The sequence below is a fragment of the Melospiza georgiana genome, chromosome 11 (assembly GCF_028018845.1).
Source record: "Melospiza georgiana isolate bMelGeo1 chromosome 11, bMelGeo1.pri, whole genome shotgun sequence".
Taxonomy (NCBI): domain Eukaryota; kingdom Metazoa; phylum Chordata; class Aves; order Passeriformes; family Passerellidae; genus Melospiza; species Melospiza georgiana.
The window spans coordinates 20,866,531-20,890,035 of record NC_080440.1 but is presented as its reverse complement, the minus strand read 5'-3'; the positions used below and the strand labels follow the sequence as shown (position 1 = coordinate 20,890,035).

The 23,505-nt window shown below is 45.3% G+C and overlaps 1 protein-coding gene across 1 annotated transcript; it reads right to left on the bottom strand.

Moving 5' to 3' along the window:
- Positions 1 to 2,017: 2,017 nt before the first annotated feature.
- ACAD9 (acyl-CoA dehydrogenase family member 9) lies at positions 2,018 to 16,322 on the bottom strand. Its single transcript, XM_058032200.1, has 18 exons — positions 16,241 to 16,322; positions 14,629 to 14,722; positions 13,207 to 13,308; positions 12,925 to 13,031; positions 12,086 to 12,186; positions 11,358 to 11,436; positions 10,275 to 10,449; positions 9,609 to 9,682; positions 8,336 to 8,411; positions 7,575 to 7,645; positions 7,126 to 7,245; positions 6,402 to 6,530; positions 5,566 to 5,645; positions 4,915 to 5,041; positions 4,130 to 4,207; positions 3,514 to 3,642; positions 2,708 to 2,780; positions 2,018 to 2,259 (listed from the first exon to the last, which is right to left on the bottom strand). Exons 3-18 carry the CDS (start codon positions 13,226 to 13,228, stop codon positions 2,159 to 2,161), a joined length of 1,542 nt encoding a protein of 513 aa, XP_057888183.1. The 5' UTR covers positions 13,229 to 13,308; positions 14,629 to 14,722; positions 16,241 to 16,322; the 3' UTR covers positions 2,018 to 2,158.
- Between the last annotated feature and the right edge of the window lie 7,183 nt (positions 16,323 to 23,505).

The window sequence follows — 23,505 nt, the reverse complement described above, 5'->3', positions numbered from 1 at the left end:
TTGAGAACTGAGTGCTCTCAGACAGCAAATTGTGCATGAATAGGAAACTTGTAGTTCCTGTCTCCATTACACATGACAAAATGTAAAGTGGTTGGAATGATACCAATCCCAGCCTTTATTTTGCCTTCCTTTGCTGCCATGCATAAAACTGTGTCAGATTCATCAATGAACTGGGTTCTTCCAGGATGGGGCGTGCAAGGATGATCCCTCAGCTCGTGTGTGGACCTGGTGTGCACCAGGCCAGAGATGTCATCCATAGGCAGCCCCTGTCTGCAAAGAGAACAGGGAGCTGCAGCTCTGCGGAACTCAGGGCTTAGGGAGCAAACAGCCCAAATCCCTAGTTTATAGCTGGTACTTGTCTGGAGTGGTTACTGCTGAGAGATTTTGATCTTCCTGCCCAGAGCTGGAGAACAAGAACCCTGGCTGTTTGCTTTAGCTGTGAAGAGACTCTTTTCAACAGGTTCCAGCTCTGCTGCTTGTTTGAATTAAAAGCAAAGCAAAGCAAAACTCTTCTGTTGGTCGCATCAAACCAATATAAGTTTCATGAGTCTGTGAAAGACATAAGAGTGTAAAAATTATTCCATTTTATAATACTTACAGACTTCTAATTCTACCATGGGATAACTAGGCTATCATTTACTATATCAAATAACTGGGAAAAGCACTGGAAAATAATTGTTTTTAAAACCAAATTCAGAAAAAGTGAATGAATTTCATAAAAAAGAAAACATGTAGAAATAACACAGTCATTTAAGCTTCTCAAAGCCCTTTGATAATGAAGCCCTAATGCCCAGTCATGTGCAGTGCAGCCTGAGCTGTCCCTTTGAGGCCAGAACTGCCCCAGGCCCATGGGGTCTCTCTCCCTCCCCCAGAGCAAACCCTCCCGCAAGGCCTGGGGAAAACCATCCCCAGCGCTTCCCGGGGAGCAGGGAGCGCTGTCCCGGGAAAGGGGAGCCAGGCTGCCGGCTCACCTGCTCGCCGCGCTTGCAGCGGAGCAGCCTGGGCAGCCCTGGCAGGCAGGGCCACGGCCAGGAAGGAGGAGCAGGAGGAAGAGGCGCAGAGCAAGGGCCATGGTGCCTTGCCCTCTGCCAGTGCCTCCAGTCTGCCTGGAGACAAGTGCCACATTCCCTCCTGTCAGCAGCTTCCCAGCTGGAAATTTGGCACCTTGGGGAGGCCATGGCTAACACAGTCCTTTGGCTTCATAGGAAAGGTGAAGCCTTTACTTCACCTTTTGCTCTTCATGTGCAATTTAAGGCACTGCTTCCTCTTGTGGTCCTCAAAGGACACAGTGAATAAAACAGGAGGGAAAACCACCCAACCTCTTCAATGCTTGAATTTGTCAAAGGAAACCTTGAGGAGCACAGGGTGGGTCTGTGCTGCCTGACCAAGCCAGAGCCCTTCCATGATGGAGTGGCTGCCTCAGTGCACAAGGGAAGAGCTAGAGATGGCACCACTCTGGACTTCTGCCATGCCCTGGACACATCAGCCCTGCCCAGCATCCTTGTCCCTCCTTTGGTGAGCTATGGATCTGATGGAGGCACAGTTTGGAGAATGAGCAATTGCCTGGCTGGTCACATCCAGGGGGTTGTGGTCAATGGCTCAGAGGCCCGATGGACGTCAGTGACCAATGGTGTCCCTCAGGGTGACAGCAGAAGCTCCCTGGACACTGGGGACTCTGTCCTGGTGGTGCTGCTGGACAAGAGAGCTGGAGGGGCCTCCAAAGCAGAACTGTTGTGATTGCCCAAGTCTTTCAGACTTGCTCCGTGAATGAGGAGCTGATTGAAGTGAAAAGATACTGAGAAACCACACAGTCCCTTCTCTGGGAAGAAACATCTCTCCATCCAAACCTCCCCTCCCTCTCTTTATCCAGCTCCAAGAGGAACAAACATATATATACATCTATCTATCTATCTATCTATCTATCTATCTATCTATCTATCTATCTATCTATCTATCTATCTATCAAAATCAATTCAGCTTTAAATTAAATCTCTTTGTTTATCCTGTTCCTATGAAGTAGTGGTTAGAAAGAAGTTTTATTTTATACAAGTTACATTTAGTAAAGACATTGAAAACATGGTTTTTATGTGTCAAATTCTGCAACTGCAGCAAATCCCTCCCTGACTGACTTTCATGAGTGCCTGCTGTCAGGGAGGGATCAGAAGGTCCTGTCCAGAGGGTGGGAGCAGATGTATGCCCTCTTCTCCAGGATCTGCTTTGCAGCTTTCTTAATGGAATCATCCAGATTTTCATCGGCATCTATGGAGAAAGAGAGAAAAGTCATCTAAGGGAGCATAAAGAGCTGTTGTAAATTTCTTTCAAGAAGTGGTTTTGAGTACAAATGCAAGAGTGAGTGCCAGGAAGAAACTGAACATTCTCTTCTGAAAAAGATTGATTATTACAGACTGAGATTCACAGAGCCAATGCACAGCTGGTCAGTACATCCCAAAGAGTCCAAATCCCTCATTTCTATCAGTCACTTGACAGGAGTATATGCATAAAATATAGATTTTATATTGTTCCATAAAGAACCCTGGCAGTTTGCTTTAGCTATGAAGTGAAGAGACTCTGCTCAACAGGTTCCAGCTCTGCTGCTTGTTTGAATTAAAAGCAGAGAAAAACTCTTCTGTTGGTCACATCAAACCCAACTTCTTTTGATCACTGTCTGAAAGACAGAAGAGTGTAAGAATTATTTTATAGTACTTACATTTTTCTAATTGAGCCATGGCATAATTATTCTTGAAATACGCTTCTGTGCAGAAGATATTTGTAAGAAGCACCTGGAAAAGGAGTAAATATGATTTAAAAAATAGTGAATGAATTTCATAAAGAAAACCATGTAGAAAAAATACAGTAATTTAAACTTCTCAAAGCCCTTTGATAATAGAGCCCTGATTCCCAGTCATGTCCAGTGCAGCCTCAGCTGTCCCTTTGAGGCCAGAACTGCCAACGCTCAGGGCTGGGATGAGCCTTCACCCAGAATTGGCTCCAAGACTGATTGGGAATCAATCCAGAACAGGGCTCACACAAAGAGCAAAGTTTCACGGCCAAATCCAAACCTTCATAAGGTTGGATTTGTTTTAACACTGAACTGGAGCATATTTGCTTGTCCTGCAACACCACTGTTGCCATTAAACTTTACATGAGCTACAAAATAAGCATTGCCCTGTCCTGAACTGTGCTGCCCAAACACTGTTGTGCTTATATGTTATTATTAATGATTATATGGAAAGAGCTTGGGAAGAACTGCATGGTGTTAACAGATTTGAGAGAATGTGCAGGGTTGTGGTGAGGTTCTAAATGTCTGTGTATGTGTTAAAGAAGTATTTTAAACATGTTGAGAGTGTGCAGCTCAACAGGCAGAGCCCCTGAGAGGCTTCTGCACTCTGGCAGGTTTAGCCACATTCTGCTGCACTATTATGGGAGAGTTTGCTCTAATTGCCCAGAGATGCAGCCTGCCTGCTCCCAGGAGCACAGCCTGAGGGGGAATGGCTGCTGCTGAGGGACACTCACCTCGTGGTCGTGGTTCCTGAGCCCGATGCTGATGGAGCGGCTGGCCCGGGAGATGGCTGCAGTCATTGCATACAAATTAATCACCACATCTGCCACTCTCTTCAGCACCAGCTGCTCCTCCACTATTGTCTGGGAGAGGGAAAATCATTATTAGCTTGTGGTTTGTCAGTTCAAAACTTCAACCAAATATCACTGTCCGTACTCCGTGTTTAGGTCCAGCTTTACTCTGCATAAACAGGTTCTAGACTAGGTCAGAAATTATCAGTTAGTTTTGGGCTTACTAAGCTGCACCTTTTAACAGTCTGCTTGTAAAACTGTAATTCTGATGTGTGCCTTAAACCACTCTGCTAAATGCCTGCAACAGCAGGATTTGTGCTTATATGAGGAGAAGAAAACAAGCAATTCCCTGAGGGTGCTGGTGCTTTGGTTTTGGCTCTAACAACGTAACTTCTCCATTACACTGAGGTACAGAATGTCAGTGTGCTTTCTCACACCCAGTGAGAAGGTGTTGTGTGAAGGAAGTGCTGGTCCTGCCACACTCAGTCCCCTACAGGTTCCAGTGGGGCCCCCAGGATAAACTATTCAGTAACAAAGACAACAGTTTATAAATAGTTACCTTGCCAAACCTACTTAGCAGGCCCCTGACTGTAGTTCCAAAATAATGAACGTTTTCTTCAAGTTTCTTGGCATTCTCCTGTAAAACAGAACACAAAATAGAACAATTTGAGTAGTCTTATAACAGGAAAGGAACATACCCCCATCCCATTTAAAGAGGACACTGGATTTTCTCATTTTAACATTCATCCACGTTGCTGCTGAAAGCCAGACAGGCACTATTTTTTCTCTCAAACATCCATTAAAATTTTCTGGAGTTTACTCTTGGTAACTTTCAATATAGGCTCACACTGACAAAAGTAACTAACAGAACAGCCCATGAAAAATATACCTTATATTTTTGCTATTAACAGAGCATTCATTTTTGGTCATAAAAACCTTTTCCTAAGTGATTAAGCAAGTATGTGTAGGTGTAATTCACAGAAATTCTTACCTGGAACTCTGTTCCAATTAAACAGGAAAAACTCCTGTTTTGTAACTAGCCTTACAACAAAGGGCAGCTATTACAGACACTTTAATATGGTGAAGCCTCAATTTATACAAATTATCTAAATTTGTTTGGATCTAAACCTGGATTTGGTATACACACAGGCTTAGAGCAGCCTTCATCTTCTCTTGATTCCTAGACAATAACCTGTAACATCCTACCCTGTCATGGTGCCAACATCTGCTTACCCTGGGAAATCCCACTGCCCCTAAGCACACATTTTGGTTTGCAAAACAGGAGAGGAAATGTGGCAAGCAGCAAAGGGAACACACAGGAGAGCTCTGCTGCTTGGCCCTTACCTGGAGGCTGGGGTGCACCACCCCATGGTGACCTACAAGCCCCAGATCCACCTTCCTGCCCAGGCTGTCCTGCAGCCTGGTCATGAACTCCCCCAGCGCCACTCCCACGTTTCCTTTCTTGATTGCTCTGAAATGATGGGGAAAGAATGGCTGTTAAAAATTCCAGGAGATTCAGACACAACCAGTTGGAATTCCAAATGCTTTAGCAAAATGCCTGCAGCTTGTCCATGAATTACCACGTCCTGATCCATTACTGCATTACTGTGAAGTCTGGAGAACAACTGTGGAGCCTCAAGAGTCGTCAGCTGCTCTCAAAGACACCCACAAGGAGCTCCAGAGACCAGTACTCAATATGCACAACGCAGCTGTTGTGCCAATACAACTTCATTCAGACACAAAATATTCATTACTGGTCTTGAAAGAAATAATTACTGCTTGTGTAAAAGTCCAAGATAAAATGCATTAAATGCTTCAACTCCTAAATCTATGAACCATCCCATTAAAAAGACAAAGAGCCCCTGTGACACTGAACTTTTACAGACAATAAATATAAAATACTGCAGGTTTTCCCTGCAGTTTCTTCTCTCATCTATAAAGTTATCTGATTCTGTTTAGTTTATTTAAATCTATTAACAATAAATAAGAACATACTTAATTTTGTCAGTTAAGATCTTCCCTGCATGCTGCATGCCTGTCAGTGCAATGTACATTCTCAGGATTTCATTGGTTCCCTGGAAAAAGCAGAAGAGAAAGTGAGACAGGTGAGTAACCAGAGTTTACAAGAGTGAGTGTTTTCCAAGCAGGTCTGTTGTGCCCCTGTGCCCTTCCCACTGCTGCAGTATCACATGTTGACTCTCCTCACCCATAAACTGCTGCCTTTTGCTTTATCTCAGTTTTAATTCTGATTTCATGGGGCATTGCAGAAGTCAAGCCCCTCATCATTAAACACACAAATATACCCCAATGAAAAAGAAACCAGACTAAATGCATTTTGATTAAAAATGTTGTGCACCGTTCCAGTGAAGGAACATTTGAACAGTTGTAGAACTACTCAAAATGAGCTGAGTTAAAATCAAGTCTGGCAATGACTCTGATGTGCACACGATGGGCCACTGACAATCCAGCTTGGAAAGAGAACAAGCTTCAGAACCAACCCTTCTTTTAATTTACATGTCCTTCAATAAGTTAATTAAATGTCCAAGTTATCTTTTCTGAGTTTCCCTGCTTCACTTGTGAGAAGCACACAAGAGGAAAGGTCACTGCTGTGACTCACACTGTGGTCAGTCTGTAAAAGCCATCATAGCTTATTTTACTACAGGGAACTATTACTGATATTCCAAAGAAAACAAGGTTAGTCCTGCAGTCTTACTGTACAGACTTTGCAGCTGAAGGAACAAAGTCCTGATCAATCAAACCTGAGGTTTCTGCTCACCTTTACAGGAGGTGTGAGCTGCAGTCTGCAGTGAAAAGGGGATGCTGGTACTTGCCTCAAAGATGAGCAGGATCCTGGTGTCCCTGAGGTAGCGCTCGTAGGGATAATCCTTCATGTAGCCAAGGCCCCCAAGGATCTGCAGAGCCTCACTCACACAGGCCCAGGCACCCTCAGAGCTGAACACCTGCCACGGAACAGGGTTTGACCAGCGGTGAGTCCATAATAAATCAGCAATAAACACAGGATGCCCTGCTCTGGGGTTGTACCCACAGGACACTGCTGCAGTGTTTTCTGTGTTACACCAGTCCTGGAGCTGTGTCCCTGCAGCTCAGGGGTTTGCTGCTGCCAAATTCAGTGATGCAACCACAGGGCACTCTCCAAAAGGGCACATTCCAGGGACAGGGGCACCCCACACGGGCAGAGCAGCTGCTTGGCTGGAGCCCAGAGCAGGAGTTCTCTGCAGTGACCACGAGGGACACCCTGGCAGCCACAGCCTGGATATTCCAAGGGTTTGTTGTGCCACCAGCTCCCTGGGAAAGCTGGCACAGCAGCAGCCTGGCCAGTGTAACTGAGCGTCCCTGTGCTCGTGTGAGGCCTCCTCAGACCCCAGCTCAGAGGCTGTGACATTCCCAACCTCCTCCCTGCAGGTTTTGTTTTGCACAAGTGTGAGCCTGTGGGATACAGACAGAACAGCACCTGTCATTTCCCCTGGCTGCAGTGCTTCTGTCATCTGTCCAAATGCAGCCCTGAGCCCTCAGCCCTCTGCCAGCCCTGGGTACCTTGACCATGGCAGCCTCCACGGAGCAGTCAGGGAGGCCTGGCCTGTCCATCATGCCTGCAGTCAGGTAAGCCATGCTCTCCATCACGTAGGCTTTCACAGCCATCAAACAAAACTTCTCCTGCCACACAGCAACGGGAGGAATCATACAGAAATTCAGATGCAAAAGTCCACAATCAACCTTCAAACTTTAAAAAACCTGCAGTTTTTATGTGTTTTACATCATCAAATTAATCAATCAGTAAAAAGTACCACTTCAAAACAACAATAAATAGAAAATACTTTTATACATTTATCATTCTGGACATTTCAAAGACTGGTGTACAGAAGTCAACACCAGGTTCACAAAAATTTCTAGCAAATCCTTTAAACGAATACAGCCAAAATACCCCCGATGCAATCTATGTCCTGGCACCTAGCATAGAGATTTAGGTGTTTCATTTTTGTTACCTGAATTAATCCAAACTGGCTGAGTTTCTTATTGAATTGTTTCCTGGTGCAAGCATACTCTGATGTCAGCTCTTTAAAGAAAGAAAAACAAATCAAATCTCAGAGGGGCTGTGACAAACCCTTCCAGCTGCTGGTGTCCTTCCCTGGATGGTGACACTCCAGTCCATGCCCAGGAGCCCCCTGGCTGCTCCCAAGCAGCACTTTGTGAAAATCACCCTCACACTGATGGTGTTGATCAAGTCTGGGACCAGCCTGTCAAAGGCTTTTGAACCAGAAGTGTGAACTTGTACTCTTAGGGAAGTAATCAATTTTGGTGCTAATTGATTAGACAGACTTCTGTTACTGTTTTGGTTAATTATTGGCAGAAAGCAGCTTTAGTCCTAATTACTGTGTGCAGCTGTGAGCCAGTTATTCAGGTGGGAGGTTCTAGGGGAGATTACACCTTCTAAAAACAAATAGTACAGAGGTTTTTTTCTTGGGAAGAGCATTTTACCTCAGGGAAGTCCGACAGAGGCAGTAACCTCCCCCTCTATGAACTGAACCTACACTGTACAAAAGGAGAAAAACTTTTATTTCAAAACCTCTACCAGCAAGCTTTTAGTAACTATTTTTCAAAACCATATTTGAGTGTTTTAAGGATTTCAAAGTGTGTTATGACAAGGTCAAGACTCCTGTTCCCACTCTGAATGTCCTGCATGATCTGCCTCAGGCAGAGCAGTTTCTGCTGGCACCCAGCCATGCAGAGCACCCAATTCACCCACCTATCAACTTCTTAATCATTCCAGCAGATGCACTGCCCATGCTAAATCTTCCACTGTTGAGGATATTCATGGCAACCTGGGAAGAAACAGATGGGGTTCAGGCCACACTGTCCCTAGGCCACGCTGGTCACTGCTTGGGTGTTCCCTGGATTTCACTCCTCACTGGGACACACTGCCAGTCCTGGGAAGTGTCCTCACACCAGCCACCACAGCTCTCAGCATCCCAAGGAAAATGCTTCAAAACTGGGCTTTTCCTGCCACTCATTACATCCAATTTTATATCTGAACTTGGAAATAATCTCTATTCTAATTACATGAAGGTAAAATGTAGATAAAAATGCATTTATCTGCAGCTGGTAAATAACATTTCAGCTGGACAGCACTGTTCCAGTTCATCAGATGAAGAAAACCACAATATTTCCCCCTGCAGCTGACCTGTGATGGCTGCTCTCTGCCTCAGATGCCTTTCAGCAACACATCACAGAAGGGACAAGAATGGAGGTGTAGAAATGAAATACAGACCAATAATGTACAAAAATAGATTCTGGAGTCTGGTGTCTGCACTGTTGTTTCTCAACATGGGTGACTCAGGTCAAAGCCTGTTAGGAAAGAAGTCACTGTCCTACATTTTAACTTGTCAGAAGACACCATAACAATCTTCTTTTAATCTCTACTACATTAAGGGAAATTATTTCATTTGGCATTTAGGCCTGGACTTGCCTGCTACAGCAGGAGTAGGAAATGAGCAGGAGTAAGAGCAGTTTTGCAAATGCCCAGGTCACACTCTCAGAGAAAGGTTACACAGCAAGGCCATGTGTGGTTTTCTCTGCTGGGGTGCTGCCAGCATTTCCTTGTGCCACAGTGCAGCCCTGGGGCAGCAGCTGCCAGCCAGGGCACCTTGGAGCTGGGCACGCCCCCAGCACTCCCTGGGCACTCTCTGCTCTGTCTCCCTTCCCTCAAGCTGCTGTGGAACCAGCAGAGGACCTGTCCCCCATTGAGGGCAGAAGGGCAGCTGCAGTCACTCCCTTTTCTGAGGGGACACAACCAAAAACAACCAAAAGCCCAATAAGAAGAAGAAAAACACAGAAATCTGAGGTGATGGCACACTGTGCACTGTGCAGTGACACCAATTTACAGATCAGTGGGGGACTCTGTCCTCCTGTACCCTGCAGTGTGGCAGTGCCCACACCACCCACGAGGAAACTTCAGCACAGGGGCAAACAGCCTCCCTCAGGCTTCTACAAATCACCAGTAGCAATTCTCCACTGCTTACCTTAAATCCCTCTCCAACTTCTCCAATTACATTCTCTATAGGCACTTTGGTGTTTTCAAAATGCACTTCACAGGCTGAAACAGAGAATTGACACTTGATCAAATATGACACAGAAATATTTAAAAGACATTCAGGAACTTAAGTTACTATTTGTAGCAAGAAATGAAGTCTTCCTAATGGATTGCTTATGACAGAATTATACATGCTTTGCCAAAGAAGTGAGAATGTGGGAAAAGTTGAAAAGTTTTACATCAATTACTGATGTAAAATGTTTAAAATGTTATGAATAGACACTGTGTAAACAGAGAACTACAGTTTGGTCTTTATTTTTACTTCTAAGGAACTGACTGAACAGTCACCAAGATGGTGAAAAGATGTAATCATTACAAAGCTTAGAAGAGCTGAAGAAATTGGACTTCTAGATAAAATCTAATGGTCACTGAATCTTCTGAATGATTTCTTTCACTGCACAGTGAATTAACTCCACAAAATGGATTTCTTATTTCAGACCCTGTGTCAGGAAGGACTCCTAGGAAAAGCCAGCTAAAGAAACATGAAACTTAACTGTAACATTGAATAGGTATTGATTTGCCTCTGAATTCAGATGATCAAACCAAAACAAAACTATTAAAACAATTTCTGCTAAAAACTTCAGGTGGCTCTTACTGTTGGAGCCTCGAATGCCCAGTTTATCCTCGGGCTTGCCGTGGCTGACGCCGCCGAAGTCCCGCTCCACGATGAAAGCTGTGATTTTATCCTTCACCTGCCCGTCCTTGTCCACAACCTCTGTCCTGGCAAACACTGTGAAAATACTGGCCAGGCCACCATTGGAGATCCAGACCTGTTTTGAGAGAGGGAAGATGTGTAAGAAGTGTAACTGTGCTGATTTTGTGAGCACAGCTCTCCGGGGTTTTGTAACAGGCTGAGCAAAGAACAGAGTGCTGAAAAAATTGCTGCTCCTTCCCTTCACTTCTAATGAGGGTGAGCACATTTCTGAGGAGAGCTGACCACACATGCTAAGTTTAGAGCAACTTTAAAACCAGAATGTAGTATCAAAATGCATTAAATTAAAATCCACAGTGCATTTCCACAAACGCTGGTGCCTCCTGCTGCTGATGGCACGTGAAAGATACAGGGGCAATGCAGACTGGACAAAGCCTGTGCCCAAAAATTAACTCTGACGAGAAATTCTCTGATCAGCCTCTCCCCCAGGGTGGGTCTCTTCACATCACAAATGGATCAACAACTACAGAGCCAGTCTGCAATGCATCCGATACTGCTGCACCCAGGACATCTCTGATTTCTTCAAAACTGGCTTTTGTCACTGTTTCCTTTAACAGAAAGGTTCCAATTAGACCTATTTCTAATTAAATATCAAGTTTTCTTTTAAAATCTAGCCTGAAGAATGAAGAGATGCCAAATACAGGTTTAGGCTCCCTTTTACCTAAGCTGCCATGGAAGGGGCTGATTTGCCAACTAACCAACCCTCCCTGAAGCTGAACACATAAGTGGGCAATAGAGAAGAAACCTGGGGTAGTTTTCTATTTTTCTTACCAGGAGTTTAATGCAGTAATTCTCTAACAATAATTTTCTGTTCCTTTTGTGCCTAAACCAACAAGGGTTATCTTTCTGACAGGGTTGTTCTCCTCTAGCTTGGAAACCTCCCAATTCCAGACTGATGCAAAAGTCAAGGATAGTTCCTACACTGGGAACAATGTCCTTCCCTGTTCCCAGTCTGTGAGTGGGTACCTTGGAGCCATTTAACAGGAAGTGTTTCCCATCTTCACTCAGGGTTGCTCTTGTCTGGATGGATGCAGCATCACTCCCACTAGAAAACAAACAAGTTATTAATGTTTAAAGACATAAACATGCTTTAAAAAAACAAAACTGCATATTCCCCCTCTTCCCATTCTGTGAAAAGGAGCCAGTCTTAAATAGCAGCATATCAATTTTGGCTTTTAACTAACTAGATTGAACAGCTCTAAAAGTTACCTGAGGGGACAATTCTTATCATACCATATTATCAGGGTTATGACCTGACCAGAATGTGCAGAATGGCACAACAGCAACATTTTGGAACTACACTTTGAGATATGTGAATACACAATGAGCCTCTCACTTAAGTGACGCCAAAAATTCTTCCTTTTGGTTTTGGTAGCTCCTTCAAAACAGACTTTTATATTTTGAACAAGAACTGAAAGCATCCTAGAACAGTCACAGCACATTATTCCTGACATAGCACAAAGCATCCTTTCAATTCATGGAAAAAATTAAGCAAATGAATTCCTGGGATGGGAACAATAAGAGTCAGGGATTTCATGGACACTGCCAAAAGCAGCACGTTGGGGAAAGAGTAATGGGAGTGTTTCTTTAAAAACGAAAACTAAACCACAGATGTATATACTGAAAGCATGGGCCCCAAATAATGAAGATCAAGGTGTGAAGCAGTGCAGGCAAGGCAGTGAGGGGAGCAGCACCTGCCAGGCTCGGTGAGGCAGAAGGCAGCAATGTGCTCCCCCGAGGCCAGGCGGGGCAGGTACTTGGCCTTCTGCTCCTCGGTGCCAGCTATGAGGATCCCCTGCAGAAACAAGCACAGGAAACTTTGCAGCATCACCCTGGGGAAAAGAGAGGGAGCTGAGAAGCTCCAGCATGTTCAGAAAGCTTCATCTGCAAGTATTATGGCACAGCAAGACACAGTTTAATAAACATCAGACTGTATTATTTTTCAGTTGTTTTTCATTTCAGTATTTTTTCATTTGCACTCTGTGCTCAATTCCACGAGGAATTTTCTCTTGCTATAACAAACTGAGTGTGGTTTCAAGCTTCTTTCTGCCATCCATCCACCACTTAAAGGTAAAAACCTATGGCTGTATTCAAGTTCAAAACTGACACACTTGCCCTCAGATGAATTATCTCCTCTAGGCCCCCCAACACGCAGCCCCAGCCAGCCAAAGTTGCTCTCTTCTGAATTCTTTCCTTCCTCATCACCTGAGCCTCCCTGATGTTCTACCTCAATTCTATTTATTCTAGCTACTTCAAACAAATTTGGTCAATTGGACAAAAAAAAAAATCACCACTTAGACTCATTTAAAGTAGTTTTCCTAAGAATAATTATCCAAATAGTAACTTTCTTGTCTGCTTCCTATCCAGCCTTTCTGTCTCACACTGAACCAGTGGCAGAGGCTGCTGGGGACACCTACAACCTGATTTATGCTTCCCCAGTAACTCTGATTTGCTCCCTCCAAGCCCCACATTTTTCACTTCACCTTTTCTGTGCAATCTGAGCAGAATCCTGGCCCCAGAGCAGCAGCATTACCTTCAGCCCAATGGCCTGATGAGCTGCCAGGGTCACTGCAATGGAGCCATCCAGGGAGGTGATTTCTCCCAGCCGTGCATACATGGTGTTTGACAGGCCCAGCCCACCTGGAACAGGCACCAGGTTTTATTTTAGTGCATTTTTTGTGCCCCTCTCCCCCCCAAAAAAACCCACTTCAAATACAGAAATACAGGAATGCAGCAGCTTTAACTGGAGAGCTACAAAAGTGGCACAAAATGCACCCCTAAATGCTCTGGGTGCTCTTTTGTGGCATTTACTCACCATATTCCTCTGGAATCTGCATGCCAAACAGACCCAGGTCCTTCAGTCCTTGTAAGGTTTCAGGTGGGATTTTTGCATCTTGATCAATTTTCTTCGAGTCCACTGCAAATACAGAATTTTTCTCATTTAACACTATGATTCCCAGTGCCCCAGGATTCCCCCAGCAGGGCCAAGGTCACTCATGAGACTCCTCATCCTCAGCTTCACAAGAATTTCTTCTTTCTAGCTTCAGCCTGACTCTCCTGTTTGTCCTTAGAACATTCAGGAAAAAGACTTGGAAGTGGGAAAAACCCAGCATTTATTTCATTTTCTCAAACATTTCTACTGGTTCTGCATGCCAGCAGATTCCAAGACTGTAATAAGCAAAGCATTTCCAGGATTTTCTATCTGAACCAACTCTAGGTAGTTGAATACAAGAAAAAAAAAAAAAAACCAACATAAATGAGGTAGTTAGAGAACCTTGCTCTTAGGAGTTTTTAGATTCTTGGGGGATTAAGAGAGCTGTTCTGTACCAGGGCAGTGAAAACAAACAGGAATCCTATTTTCTCCAGACTCTGTAATTTGACCCTTTTATTCCTTCCCTAAACTTCAGGCTGTTTACTCCATAAATCACGTTCCCTCACAGAGGTAAAGAATTAAAAAATGTAATTTGAATAAATTCTTTATTTACTTGTCAGTGAGCAACACTACAATTTTACAGTTAAAATCACCTGGACCTCCCAAATTGTGACAATCACTGGCTTCTCCAAACTCCTGCAGTGTTTGGAAAACCTCTGTCAATGGGAAGTCTGAGACAATGCTATTTAACTGCCCCAGAAATTGCTGTCTGTGCCAACCAATATTCTGCAATTGCTCTGGAATTGGCTTATCCATGGCAGCACTAATGGAAGGAACACCCTGCAATGCTCTCTGGAATGCAGATGGGTAATAAGGCCTTTCCCAAACAGAATTATTACTCTAATGCTGAAAAATCAGAACTGCTTTTGATTTTTCCTAACTCCTCAATGAGCCAGCAATTTTGAGTATCTCTGCTGCCTCCTGCCACTGTCAGTTTTAGCAGAGTAGGACAGTTTAAAAGTTCTAGGAGTCAGAACTAGGAATAAAAAATCACAATATATTAAGTGGTTAGAAACACAATTCAGCTGAGCTAAAACCAATTTCAAATCCTATCTTTATCCCAGAATTCTTTTACATCCTTGGCTTTTTTCCTGTTTTGGAGATTTAATTCTTCTGATCAGCACCGAAATACTTCCCAAAAAAGCCATAAATGGACATGCCACAGAATCAGCATCACTATGTGAGCAGCAATAAATGCATAAACTAAATTAAATGTTTTAAGTGTAATAATCTTATTCAACTGCTATAGCTAAATCATTCTGTAATTACTAAATCACTTGCATGGATAAAAACACAATAATATACCTTCCTCATTGAAGAACTTTTCAACAGGCCCCACAAACTGGTTGATTTCTGCCAGTTCTTCATTGCTAATTTCTGGGTAAGGAAAAACTTCTTCCTGAAATAGGAGAATTATTTAATAACTTTTAATACACGAACCATGCAGCTGAAATAAAAGTCATGGGAGACATGCTTTGCAAAGACTCTAAAATACTGTGCAAATTAAGAATTGTGGAAAATGTTCTACAACAGAAAGAGAGCTCCTCAGGACCCAACTTTATTACCCACCAAAACCAGACCAGAGGGTGTTACCTGAACAACAGAAATATGAGGGAGAAATTGAGAGATCTTTTAAGAACTACAAAGACCCAAAAATGCTTCATTGCCCACGAGCTTCAACGCTATTTAGGGATTGATAAAAAATGAGTTTAATGTTTACAAAGCTCAGCCTGTGAACAGTGTCCCTTGCAAACACCCAGCACATTTCACCTGTAATGTCTCGAGGACAAAGGTGAGTGAGTCCCACCACTCCTTATCATCCCAGGGTGTTCTGGCCACGAACTGGGAGCAGCACAGCCTGACAGGTTTGAATTGGTAAAAAAATCCGGGCAAGGAACACAAGGAGTGGGAGGCTACACTTCTGATTTTTACTGCCTTTCCCCTTTCAAACAGAAGAATTTATCTCTGTTCATAGAAATCTGTTCGTGATAATCTGAGTAATAATATTAGCATCAAAAATTGAGGACCTGGGAAATGCTAGAAGTTTTCAGAAAGCTGTTGTATTGAAACTTGAGAGAAAAAACACCCCAGACATATCTGAAGAGGGGTTTAACACAGTGGAGCCTGAGCGCTGCCTGTTGTAACACCTTACCTGACAAGCTCTGCTGCAGGAGACTTTCCTGCTCAACTCATTTCAGTGTATTTGAGTTATTCCTTCTTTTCCTTTACTTCACCCTGCAATCTCTGATAAATGCACACTCTAAGCCTTACAGTAACAAGCTCTGCTTTATACAGCGTTCTGTCTCAGACTTTAACTTCTTTGTCCAGTTAAAGGCACCACAAGAACTTCAATCTTTCCTATCAAACCTGTAGGCTAAGATTTACATGAAACTCTACATGAAGCCTCGATCCTTAAGTACAACCAGAGGATGAAGCGATCCAGGTTTAGCGGCGTGCCCAGAGTGTGCCCAGCGCCACGCGTGTGTGCGGTGACCTGCAGGGCCGGCAGGCACAGGGGGCTGCGGCTGAGCTCTGCTCTTGGCCTGATGGTTGTTGGGGTCACTCTGAGCCCCATCGCGGGTTTTGTGTGCAAAGGGTCCCTTCAGTTAACCCGGCTCCAGCTGAGGGCACCGGGACACACAGAGACGCCTCCCGTCCCTCCGGAGCTCTGCAGAGACCCATGGGCTGCGGGACAGCCAGGCCGGGGCCGGGCCCTGCCGCGGGCTCACACCAGGGCCCGCAGGCCCGGGCTGGGAGGAGCAGCTGGAAAAGGCCCTGGCGGCGCTGCGGAGGTGCCCAGGCGGGCGATGCCCCCGGTCTGTGCCAACCCCTCCGCCCGCCGGTGAAAGGGCAGCGACCCCCGGTCACGGCCGGCCCCGGGCCGCCCCCATGGCCACCCGCACGCCCGCGGACCCACCTTGCGCAGGGTGCCGAGGAACAGCTCCTTGGCGAAGGCGCGGCGGGGCGCGGCCGTGCGCAGGCCGCGGGCTGAGGGGCCGGCCCGGGGCTGGGGCTGGGGCCGGGGTCGGGGCCGGGCGGCGCGCAGGGCCCGCAGCAGCAGCAGCACCGCGCTCATGGCCGCGCTCGGCGCTCCGTGACGGCACCGCCGAGCGCCCGGCCCGCCCCGGGGCGGGACACGGCCCCACCGCCCCACCGCCCCACAGCCCCACCGGGCGGCGCTTGGCTCGCAGCGACCGCGGGGACAGGGACACACCCCATCAGGGCTGGTCTCACCCGGGCCCGCAGCTCCGGGGCCCCGCGGGGCGGCGCTCGGCAGTAACGCCGCTCACGGCTTCTCCCGCCCGGCCCCGGCCCCGGTTCGGGCCGCGGTGCCCTCCCCTCCCCTCGCCGGCCCGGCAGCTCCTGCCTGAGCCGCACGGTGCCCCCAGGAAACAGCTCCTGGTGCGTCCAGGGTGCCTGTGTCGCCTTCCTGAGGCGAGAGCTGCGGCGCAGGCCAGGCAGGGAGCAGCACCACAGGCAGGGAGCGCTACATGCCCGCCTCCAGTTGCGGGACACGCTGAGCTGCAAACCCAGCGCGTGGAAATCGCCCCAAAAATCTCCTAAATCCGAGCCTAACTCCCCTGTTCCGTGTGTCAGGGGCCGGAGCAGGATGGTGTGGGCAGCTCCAGCTCTCCCCGCACTCCTGCAGGCTTTTCCACACGTAAATAAGTGTCTAAGTCCTATCTGCTCACTGTGCCCTGCGGAGAGCACTGCCCTGCACCGAGCATTCCCCCCTCCTCTTTCGCTTTTCCTGCCATCCCTCTGGCAACAGGCTTTGTCTTTTTTAAAAACCTAGGTGCCAAAGTCGTGTGAATTTACTGATATTCAGTGAAATCTGGCTGAGGTGCACTCGCTGCTCCCCTCCCGTACGAGCGGTCACGGTCAGGTCTGTGACACCGTCACCCCACAGCCGCTGCCTCACCTGCAGGTGCCTGGGACTCCTCACCGGCACAGAAGGGCTTTCTGCGTGCTAAGCTTCGTTTACTCAAGGGTAGAATTAATTTATTTGAACTATTTCTTTCAGATAAAACAAGCCCTCTAAAAGCTGCTGCTGCTGCTCTCTCATTTTACGCATATCCATGTCCACCTGCCTTCCCTTTGCTTTGGTCTGTGTGGAGCTGCAGGATGTGACAAAGTGGCATTTGCAAAAAGAACAAGTAAACACAGGCTTAATGAACTCACTTATTTTGCTTGCTTTGCTTATGACTCGTAAAATGAAAAACCTTTAATCTTGTGACCCAGATAAATTGCCATGTTGGTTGCCTCTCGACTGTACTGCAAGTAGGAAACAAGAAGGGCTGAGAGTGAGGGATCAGGAAAAGGTAAGGATGTGCTCAGCTCTGGTTAAGTGACATTGTCCTGCTTCTTTTCATTTTGAAGGGTAGAAATGCAAGAGGTGATGTGTGATCCTACCAGGCAGGGAACAATGGGTGGGGAAGGCTGAGCTGGGTGCAGCACTTGGCAATCTTTGGGGTGCAGTGCTGAGGTGCCAGTGCCTCCAGAGGGTATCCACAGGTGGTTGATGGTGTGGATAGAAGGGAAAAAGGGTTAATGGGGCAGAGCCACACCATGTCCCTCTGAGGGTGGCACTGCCACACCAGTGCCACATCCCAGCTCTGGGCAGGAGAGGTAAAAAATGATAAAAAATGAGGTTTTTTTATCTTCCTGGAGGTCAGGAGAGGTGTAGGTCCCACAACACCTCCCAAACTGAATATCAGGGATGAAAGGGCTGAACTGAGGCCACCCTCTCCTGAGACAAGTCAGGCAGGTTCTGGTGATGTAGGGGTGATGTGGCAGCTTGAAAGAAAGGATAAACAGAGCTTGAAGAAAATGATCCAAAGAGTGAAAACAAGGCCGGGCAGTTGGGAAGCACAGGGAAAAGATGCCTCATCAGGAAGTTCACAAGAAGTGAGGCAGCAGCCAGCACACCCCACCCTGTGTGCTCACTCAGCAGGCATGAGGATGGCATTGGGAGTGTATCCTAAATAAATAAACACCTGGGGTTTGCAGTCACAGGGGGTGATATCACACCCACAGCACGAAACTGCAGGTGGGCCATCACTGGCACAGAGAATCCTCTGTCCCTGCCCTGGCATCAGGGCTGCCACACCACAGATCTTGTCCCATCCAGTGCTGTGTGTAACCACAGCTCTTGGGACCTGCAGTTTTCTGCAGAATCCTTCCACCCTGACCTGGCATATCTTCAGATTGCCTTGCACAGAACTGCAGCATCTACTGAAAAAAAGAAAAATAAAAATCAGTATTTTTGTCTTTTGCTTCAGCAACATGCCCAACCTCTTCCTTTCCCTGCTTTTATTTATGATTCCTCTCTGCTGTCTCCGCCACTGAGGTATTCATCCACGTGTTCCATCATCTCAGATTGCCTTCCTGTGTCAGCTAATCCCTCAGCTGTTACAGCTCCTCATAGCTCACATTTTGTGAACCACCACAACTCCCACAGTGATGTCCATTGCAGCCCATTCCACACAGAAGTGGAAGAATTCCTTCCGGAGAAGGAGTGAATTAATGCAAGAGAAGTAGAGATCAGTAAAGGACTACAATAAAATTACCCTTCAATTTTCCTTTTTATTCTTCCATATTTTTCCAACAGCTGCTTAAAAACTGGTATTCAATAATAAAATGACCTGATAACATTTAGCTCTTTGAGACATAGATATTTTATTTACTGAAAAAGTGTCACTAAATTACTTTACAAAAACATTCACCAGGCTTTGCAACACTTCCAGGAAAATATATAAAATAAAATACATAAAATTTCTCCTCTCTTTATGCAATCATTGTTTGCTCCTGACAGATGGTATGAAAGTTTTGCTCTTGACATCCATAATTATCTTTCCCACAGGCGTGTGCTCATTGATGATGTGCTCATTGCATCACCTCCTGGCTTGGAATATTTTTTTAAAAAGCTGATTCACAAATGAAATCCTGGGAGAGGTGAGGGCAGGAACTGGTATTTCCACTTTTGCTCCTGTTACGTGCTGTGCAAGTGATGTGATGTGTTTGAAACGCAGATGTTAACATGGTCACTGTGTAAATACATCAATAAATTTGTCCAAGCTCTTGTCCATCCACGCTGACTGGACTGTGGCCATCTAAAAAACCATCTGAAAAATAAAGATACATTCTGTTAGTGAAAGGGATTCCTCACAATGTCAGGTGGCACTTGCAGGGAAATTGCCCATCAGCTTTGCCATGTTAGATTAAAAGGAAGCACTAAATTGCCTCATGTTTTGAAATATTGATATTTTATTTCACAGCCAAGTAAGATTTAATTTTTCAAGCAAGGGAAAATGGGCCAAACAATGTATTGGAATCAAGTTTCTAGCTCAGTGAGGGGAGATAATCTGAGCCCAGTGCAGGAGGGAAGCTTTGCTGTGGGATTGCACCCCAGGATTGCAGGCCAGCCTGGAGAGCGCTGCCTGCGTGTCACACACAGGGGACACTGATGAGGGGCAGCTATAAAAAGACCTTGCAGTAACTGCATAAAGCACATCTTGGCACTATTAATGAACACAGAGGGGAGATGGGTCACGGACCTCTGCCAAAAATGAACTTTCATTGCATTGTAATGTTGGAGAGAAGGAAGGAGCTCCATGAGCTCAAGAACATTTCACTAATAATTATTACTATGATGTTAATTATATTTATTATTTGTACTATTTATATTACATAATTTAAGTATTTATAGTATTTACATTAAATAATTTAATTACTTATATATTTATATTACTAAATTAATGATTTAATTATTAGTCCAATGAGGCATCTGCTTCTCCCTTTTCACATCTGGGAAGAGAAAGAGATGACCCAAAATGCCAGTGCTTTTTCACCAGCTTTTTTTCAAAGTCATTTCAAATTCCTGCAGTCAGAGGAATTGCTCAGGACATGTCCCCTGTGGTTACTACTAAGATATAGACAGGTATATAGATATGTATGTATATATATTTTTTTTTTTTTTTTTTTAATGAAGCTATGCTGGCAGTCTGGAAATTTGTGAGCAGGGTCATGGAATATTGCAACAGCCCAGAAAGCTGCATGTTGCACTAGCAGAAAAAAAATAGGAAGAGCAAAACCAAAGTTTCCTCCTCCTTTAGGCATAAAACACACAAACAAATTATTTTGAAAATGTACAGACTGGCATAGCAGAGGAGTTACATCATCAAGGACATTTTTAAAGCCTGCTGAAATGCCATGAAAATTCAGGGCTATAAACACTTGGGATGCTCCAAGTCTGAACTGGAATATTCAGTACATTTCTCACTGGGCTGGAAAATGTTGTTGCTCTTCCAAACTCAGGGGTTGAAGGACAACAGAAGCATCTCAAAATCTGGTGAGTGCAGGGGTCTGTTTGGTTGGTTGGTTTTTTGGGGTTTGGTTGGGTTTTTTTGGATGTTATTTTTAATTACAGCAGAGTCATTTTTTGGAGCCTGGTGTAAGGGCTGAGGCAGAAGCAGAGACTCGAGGCTACCAGCAAGATGGCAAGGACAATATCAAGGACGAATCATTAAATAAAAATGTTCTTTCTTGTTGGAGATGGACATAAAGAAATACCAGCCAGCAAAGTGAAGGAATAATCAGCCAGGAGCACAGGGGGAGCTGGTGGAGGGGGGGATGCTCAGGGGGTGGCACCTCCCTGCAGGGCCCACACTCAGCTGAGCTCTGCTCCTATTAAAACCACTACAAAATCAGACTGGCAAGGAGTGAATGGATTCATTTCCAGCCCTGGATCACTCTGATCCCACTGCTGAGTCACAGAACTCCTGCACAGTCCCTGCTTTTCCCACCTCCCTGGACACACACCCAGGGCCCATCTCCTCATCAGAAACCAGCACTGTGCTGTGCCAGAGCTGAGAAACTGCAGAGAACAGACATTTCCATCATGCACTCCTAATACTTCATGTGCCTTGGAATGAATTCTTCCTGCTCATCTTGTTAAAGACAGATTATTTTTGCTTTGCTCATTACACAGACCCGTCTAAAGCACTGTGTCCAAGTATGAAAAATAAAGGAAAGCTCCAGTGGTGCCATTTCCCAGCAGAGCTGATGGATTGCACTCTCCTGTGGCTGCTTTCAGCTGCTGTGTCTCCTGGACCATGCTGCTAATTTCACAAGTCAGTTACTGCAAAATGCTAAATAAAGGTTTTGGTTTTTTTTATTTTATCCCTAAAGATGCATTTATTCACATGGCAAAAATGATAAATCTAAAGATTTGGAAAAAGTGATGGCTTCAAGTCAGCATCACCCACACAACGTTCATTTAAGTCTTGCTTAGCTGAGGAAGTACTTCCAGCAGAAATATTAATTTAAGATTTTCCTAACTTTCATGACCAGCCTCATCCTGCAGTTGATTTACTTCTGCTGAGTAATACAGGATTTGGCTTTAATTCTTGAAATAATAGGAAACAGAAAGAAGGCCTACTAAAAAAATACACCTAAAATGAAATTTTTGTGGAGTTTAGATATTTCTATTAGATTGGTTGTGCTATGTTCCCTTCCAGGAATTTCATGTCAACAAAATACAGCAGCAAAAATCACTAAGTAGGGTAAAAATCCAGAAAGATTCCTTTGGAAAAGGTGTATTTAATGCAGCTGTAACACAGGGTGGAGATTAATAAAACACTACACAACTATTAAAATAAAATAAATAGATGCTAAAATACCATACCTGTTTTTATGAAACTCTGAATGAAAATCAATCATTAAAGCCAACTGGAAAAAACAAAGTTAAATAGAATTCATTGATTGTTAAGTCAACAAAAATCTGAAGAAAAATACAGATAAAACATTTAAAGTTCTTTATTTTGGTTTTTTTTTCTGTCCTTTTAATCTTGCATTCCTTGATTTCAACTAAAAAATGCAAAAAATATCTGGGAAAGAACCTGTTGTTAAAAAGTTGCTGTCTAGAAGAGCTTGAGAAGTTGTTTATTGCATGACAGCTCATTCCTGCAATCTGTGTGTGCACTGCTACGAGCAGACCTCTTCTCAAAATCTACTTAAATTCTACAAATCCTAATTTCTAAACCAGGAATAGAAGCATCGGTGAAGAACAGCTCTGCAAATTCTTCTACTTGCACTAGAGGATGTTTCTATAGCAGAGGCACTGGGCACCTTCAGAGGGGTCCCACAGCTCAGAGGGTGGCACAGAGGATGATGGTAAGTGGGTACTTACCTGTCAAAAAATAAATCATTGATGAAGATGCACATCCTGAAATTACAGCCCTCCAGAAAGAGGTCATGGTTGACTATTCCCACAAAATAATTCAAGAACCTCCTAAAATTCATAGGAAACAGAAGCAAACACAGTGTTTAGTTTAATTGACAGCTGAGCATTAGCTTGGCCAGGCTGTCCAGAGCACACTGGAAATCCCCTGGAAAGGCTGGAAGTGCACCAAGGTCGGGGCACAATGGGATATCCCACAGTGACTGTCAAACTGGAACTGCAGTTCCGATGCTGGCAAGGCCACGTGTGGCAAAGGATCCTTCAGGGCTGAGACACACAACTGAGACACACAACAAACAGAGGACAAGGAGTGACTGGGCAGTACTTACTCAGTACTTACTCAGTGCTGGGCTGAGGGCTCCAGAGGCACTGCCAGCTCCTGGGGGTTCCCCAGAGCAGCAGGACCTGGCCCTGGCAAGGACAAAGCTCCAGCCCTGGACAGGAGCTCCTGAGGCTGCCTGGGGTCAGCTGCACACACAGCCCTGGGCCAGAAGGTCTCCAAGATGGGTTTGGGAAGTGTCCACCAGGGCCTCTGCAGTGCCTGTCTGCACCTCTGGGTGCTGGATGGAGTCACTGTCCCCCTGTCTGTCTGCACATCTGGGTGCTGGAGTCACTGTCTCCCTGTCTGTCTGCACATCTGGGTGCTGGATGGAGTCACTGTCTGTCTGTCTGTCTGCACATCTGGGTGCTGGATGGAGTCACTGTCTCCCTGTCTGTCTGCACACCTGGCTGTTGGATTCATTGCTCTTTAGTGACTCTAGAACTGTTTATTTCAGCACCACCACACCAATCCAAGCTGAGTGAGGATTCCACTCACCACCTCCTCCACCTGATCCTCGGTTGCTGGCCCCTCTGAAGTGAGCAGCACAAATCCCCCTGCCTCAGCAGGACCAGGATACCATTGGAAGGAATTTCCTTCATTTCAAATATGAAGAGCTGAA